Raw genomic sequence first — 6,000 nt, forward strand, 5'->3', positions numbered from 1 at the left:
TGCTCCTGGATACTTTGCAGAATTAAGATTGGATCTGTACATGTGTTTTTTTCCCCTTTCCTGCCATTTCATACTTTCTACTATGTAACCTTTAGGCAGCACTGTGGTATAGCGGAATAACGCAACTACACTGATGAGGAATTGAGCTTTGTCTTCTGATGCCAAAAAATACCAGATTTTCCCTGTCCCCAAACCCCCTGCGAAATGCTTTGAAAACACAGGGGCGTAACTGGAGGATGATGATGTCATCTAAAGCAACCGTAAACAACCAAGAATGAGGAACAGCAAGCGTACAATAAAAGCCTCATCTAGAAAAGCTTGCAGTATAAGGTAGCTTCCTGTGTTCTTTCTGAAGTAGAAATGGAGAGTGAGATAGAGAAGCCAGTTGTAAATGGGCCTGAGGAATGGAGAACAGTGCAGAAGCAGAAACACCAAGAGAAGTATTCACTGAGACTAATCCTATGCATGGCTTATTCAGAAGTTAGTCTCACATTATGCACTAGGACAAATCCCTGTGCAGCAGGGAGGGGGCACTACCAGCCCAGACACCAGTGGCTGCATCATCGCCATGGTCAGGAACTACAAGTGAAAGGAGGAGGAGTGAGCCAGGCACTCAGCCCTGATTCTGGTAGCCCGATTGAAACATTTATTCTTGCCTGCATGTAATTCCTTGGTGTATATGACTGCCTGGCAAGTGTTTAAATGCAAGTCTGGCATTTAGATTTCTTTTCTTACCATTTTATCCTTGCACTTATAGATATTTGCACTTCGGAAGTTCAAACAAATGTTTAAAATGGTAGCTGTCCCAATACAGGGCGGTCGTGCCCTTGTATTTCATGCAATGCACAGCGTAACCTTAGCTGCTGTATTATTAAGTAAACAAGTTTAAATAATAATTCGTTGCCAACAACAAACTAAATATAACATATATATAATCCACCTCACAGTTTCACAGCCATTACATAAATTAAGGCTGGAAATGTGTTTCTGATTTCTAGAAGCAAGCATCAAACTTTTACACACTAGCCTTTACAGAGCTGAAAAAATATTTCAAATTCCTAGATACAAATGTCTAATTTTTAGGAGCTTGTGCAATGAGGCACCTGGGATTTTCACAGGCCGGAACACAACATGTGTGAGCACATGTTGAAGAGAAAAAATAGAAGGTTATGGATGCACATAAATTATAATTCTAGACTCAAAATCTTATTTTCTTGTAAGACAATACACATTTCACAGCAGGCTTCAATTAAAGCAGGCTCATGCAATTAAAACATAATGGAACACATTATTCACCAAATTGTGTAGGGTTTATATTAGTATGGTTCCATTGACACTGGTGAAAATCCTTCAAATTTACATCAATTTGATATCAAAATTAACAGCAGACCCTGCAGATGTCACAGTATTTGCCCCAGAGCTAAATATAAGCTCTGTAAGCTTAAAATGTAAGCTCAACACCTCACATTTTATGACAGCATCTGACTAATCAGTCAAGAATGCTGCATGCCTAAATTAAAATTAGTTAATATAAATGTTTTATAAATATATTTTAGGGCAGATAACTTCAAGAGGGTGAACTACTAGGGATGTCTCCAGGTTTGCATGCTGTTGCCATATGGCTCCAAATATTTACATGCTGCTGTGTAGGAAAAGGTTAGCTAACCCAGTAATATGACAGCAAGCAAATGACATAGGTGGGAGTGTGACCTTGGGATTTCTAATTCTTAGCTCCTCTTCATTTGACAATTTGCTGTGAAGTCATGATAGGAATGATGCCTGTCACATTGCTCCAAGAACCCCCTCTGCTGGTCACAGTACAGACTCAGTCTACAATCTATTCAAACCTTTTTAATGATGGCATAAATGCTGATGACTAAGGAGAACAGAAACAGAACAAAGAAAGGAAAGAAAATGCTAACTGAACTCTCTGTGCCTCTGCTGGCCCAGACCTTTTTTTACAACATTCTTCTTTTATGTATGAAGTGCCCTATGTGAAAAAAATAAGTTCTACATTTTAAGGATTAGGAAAAAAAGGAAAACTGTTCAAGAAGTCAGTGTATATCTAGCATGGAGACACAGCAACTGGTTCTAATTCATTGCAGCAGACAATACACAGAGATATTTATGTGCTTTTAGAGATGAGGTAAGGAAAGCACATTGCCATATTTAATACAAGTAAACATTATCTTGTGCCAATGTGAAATTAAGTCAAGCATTTTCATGCTAGAAACGAGTAGACAGATTATAAACACCATTGCTACTGCATTTAGTGATCATTCACTCTATTTTCCTCTATTTTGCCTCTTTAGCCGCAATTATGCATACAAGTTGCATTTCTATTTCAAAACAAATCTAATCAAGATTCAAGAGTGTGTGTTTTTAAAAATAGTAATAAATATAGACATACCGAGTTATTGAAAAGGAACACAATACAACCTGGAAATTATACATTTAAGATTGTAAGGTTTTAATCTATAATGTAACCTAGACGTTTTGCTAGTTTGAAATTCATGTACTATGACACAGTCCAGGCAGTGCTCTTTAAAAAATAATGCACTTAAACTGAACATGTGCATTCATCTCAGCTTTCTATGTAGCTATCCTCTTAATGATTTAATAAAATGAAAGAATACATAATATAACCTTAAAACTCATCTGTACGCAAAGGACCTTCAAATTTATTTTTCATAATGCACTGAGACATATTTTTTTTATACTGACAAATAATGTGGCTGGAAAGCTGCAGCTCTTAAATGTCCAATGGTTGAGGTTGCCAATACATAATCACACCACACACACAGACAGGACACTTTTTGTGTTATTTGCTTGCTTACTTCAGTCCCTGGCTCAAAATATTCGCTGAGTGAGCAGGGTAAGAAAAGTAAATTTAACCAATAAATGTAAGTCACTTAGAACTATGCCTTCCTCTTGTACCAAATCTACTGCAGATCAATTGATTTATTTCAAACAAAAATGTAAGCTTGGAGCACTTAAGAAAATATATGTGCATGCATAACTGACTCAAATGCAGAACCCACTGATGCTGGCACACAGACCCGCTAACAGATATTCATGGCAATAAAGAAAACAATACCCTCATGCATGCACCTGAGTTCTCCTATGCTATTCAGGAGTCTTATGATAAAAGAACTACAAAGTTGGACTGGAGTTACAATACAGGGCAACATCAGGACAATGCTGTGTTTAGTTGTTAGCCAGAAGATACAGATGAGCCAAGTGAACTCTAAAACTCAATGAAGCAGGAGAAGCAACATCCCTGTGTTTGTTTATAGGGGGCAGTAAAGTTCATGTCATCAAAACCAGTAACAAGTTGTGTTTTTTTTTAAAAAAAAAAAAACACCTTTAACCTGAAGGTCATTTTCTGTTTAGCTTACTAGAAAATAAGGTATCTTCCAGTGAACTTTGTATGTCCACACTTTGAACAAACAATAAAAGGCCTGATAGCTGCTAGTGGAGTGGGAGACTATGCCAATTTCTATTTTCCTAACTCAGCATATTACACCTGAATTCTATAAACGCACTGAATTACAACAAGAGGATGGTTCAAAATAAAACTGTGATTTCAAATACTTTGGGGGAATTCAGACTTCACAAACAACCCCAAATGAACCCTGAAACTCAGAAATGGAAGACGGGGGGGGGGGGGAATAGAAAGCATCCAGGATCCAATGGGCAAAGGGAAGGCTACAACCAGAGATAATAGAAAGCAAAAGTTCAGATGCATTTAGCCCTGGGGAGAGGAAAATTCAGCTTCAAGTTTTGAGGCTTGAGCATGCCATAATGTAGCCTCCCCAACCTGGTGCCCTCCAGATGTGTTGGACTGTATCTCCCACCATTCCCAGCCAACAAGCTGGGGTTGTGCTGCCAGGGGTGATGGGAGATGTCGCCTGACACATCTGGAAGGCACCCTGCTGGGGAAGCCTGCGGTAAAGAGACGCACACCAGAAAGCGCGTCATGAGGGTTAGAAGCTTCGGTCATGACAATTCTCGACCTGGAGCATCTGCGGCAGCACCAGGCCCACCCTTCGACAAGTTCCTTACCACTCTTCCTGAAAACCTCTCGATGGCCCTCTTGACTTTGCCGTAGGTCCCCTTGCCCAGGGTTTCTTGCAGCTCATAGCGATGCTTCAGGTTGTGCTTGTGGTGGTGCCTCTTGACACCTTGCTGCTGCTTCTTCAGTTCCTGCTGGGCTGCGGTGGGAGAGACGATACCCTTGGGGGCCGAGGCAGCCGTGGCCTTTGAGGCTGGAGCCTCCCCCGTGGGCACTTCCATGGGTGCGGCGGCGGCGGCGGCGGGTTCCTCGCCTGCTGCTTCACTCGTCGCAGCGGCAGCCGCCAGGCAGCCTTGCTGAGGGGCTTCTGCGCTGCGGCTGCCATCCAGCTCGGTCCCATCCATCTCCTGCTCGCACGGCGTGTGCGCCGAGGAGGCACTTCTTGCAGCGCGGGAGGAGCCTCGGGGGCCCTCCCTTCAGGCGTGCACCGCCAGGGCCAGCCCCAGCCCCATTTTTCGGGGCGGAAAAGCAGGGTGGGGAGAGGCGGGGAATGGCGGGGCAGGCACGGTGCCTCTCGGCTTTCCCCTCCCCTCACCCCCAGCGGTGCCTGGTCACATACATGTGGCAACAACGGAGGCGGGAAGCTGGAGGGGCGACGAGCGGAGGCAAGGAGGGCTGCAGGGTCCCGGCGACACCCCGGGATGCGTGCGTGTGTGGAAGGCGAGGGTGTCCCTGCGGGGCGAGGCGAGGCGGGGCGGGGGAGAGGAGCCTCCTTGTCTCGCTCGCGGGCTCTTTCCTTCCCCGGCTGGCGCGTCCGAGCGAGCCCGAGCCTTCCTCCGCCTGACGCAGCTGCCTCAAGAAAGGGCTGCAGAATTAAAACGCGACAGCGTCCCGCCGCCGAGGCGGCCGGCCTTTGAAGCCAGGCTTCCCCGCCGCCGGTTCTGTGTCCTCCTTCTCAGGGCTCCGCTTGGCGGCGGCGGCGGCGGCGCCAGAGCCCGGCGGCGGCTGCGCAAAACGGCGCGGAGCCTCTCTCGCGCTCTCTTCGCGTTCCTGTCAGCGAGGCCGCGGCTGACTCGGCCGCGAGAGGAGCTGCGGCTGGCGCGCCCCGCCTCGGCGCGTCCCATGCCCGCCTCAGCGCCGGCCCTCTCTGGAGGAAGGCGGGGGCGAGCCGGGGCTGCCCCCTCTCCGAGCCCGGGCTGAGAAGGGGCCGGGCTTGGCTCGGAGCGGGAGCCGCTCCCTGAGACTAGCGGAGCTGCGGCAGACGGGAGCCGCCCCGTCCTTTCGCCCGCCCGCCCGCCTCCTTGTAGCCGTGCCTCAGAATTGGGCGGGCTCTCTCGGGGCAACGGCCGCCGCTTGGAGGCGGGGAGAGGCGGAGGCTCGGGGTTAGAGGTGCCAGATGGCCTTTATCCCGCAGGATTTCGCTTTCTTCCTCGCAGCGCTGCGGCTGCACGGGCGACTGGTGATGGGCCTCCTTTCCTTCGGAGCAGGCTGGCCTCCCTTCACAATGAGAACAGTCGAAGGAGCTGTGGGCGGACCCCACCCCCGTGCGCGCGTGTGTCCGACGGGCCTCACAGCCTGTGCCAGTCCTGTGATTTCACGGTGGACACATGTGAGCTGTAATTTCCATGGCAGAATTGGGAGGACTGCGTGTAAAACCCGTGAGGCTCAGTGTCGCTTTTTGTTAATGGATTTCTCTTCTCTCCCCAGAAGAAGAGCATTACTTTGGACCAAGACATTTTGCTGCCTGAGGCGAAGAACAAGATGGCACCCCTTCCCGTTCCATCTACAAAAAACGGCTGGCCTGGCAGTTGAACCTTACTTCGAGACTGGGGATGGGACAGCGCCCTCCACTGTACCCAAAGGCAGCTTAGGGGCTGCATGGCAGGCCCCAGGGCACACAGCTCTCTCCTCCAACGCCTTGCTGCTGCCTTCCAGAATCTGCTGCCTGAGGCAACTTCCTCACTCTCACTAATGGTACGGCCAGC

At 47.9% G+C, this 6,000-nt stretch overlaps 1 protein-coding gene across 1 annotated transcript in view; it reads right to left on the minus strand.

Moving 5' to 3' along the window:
* NUAK1 (NUAK family kinase 1) overlaps positions 1–5,337 on the minus strand; it is a 102,188-nt gene extending 96,851 nt beyond the window's left edge. Inside the window, exon 1 of the mRNA XM_084809660.1 lies at positions 4,066–5,337. Coding sequence (XP_084665786.1) covers positions 4,066–4,419 — 354 coding nt within the window. The 5' untranslated portion in view covers positions 4,420–5,337. The remainder of the gene's footprint in view (positions 1–4,065) is intronic.
* Positions 5,338–6,000: the final 663 nt, after the last annotated feature.

The sequence above is a fragment of the Heloderma suspectum genome, chromosome 7 (assembly GCF_057233095.1).
Source record: "Heloderma suspectum isolate Gila_16-S chromosome 7, 16-S_ref, whole genome shotgun sequence".
Classification (NCBI taxonomy): domain Eukaryota; kingdom Metazoa; phylum Chordata; class Lepidosauria; order Squamata; family Helodermatidae; genus Heloderma; species Heloderma suspectum.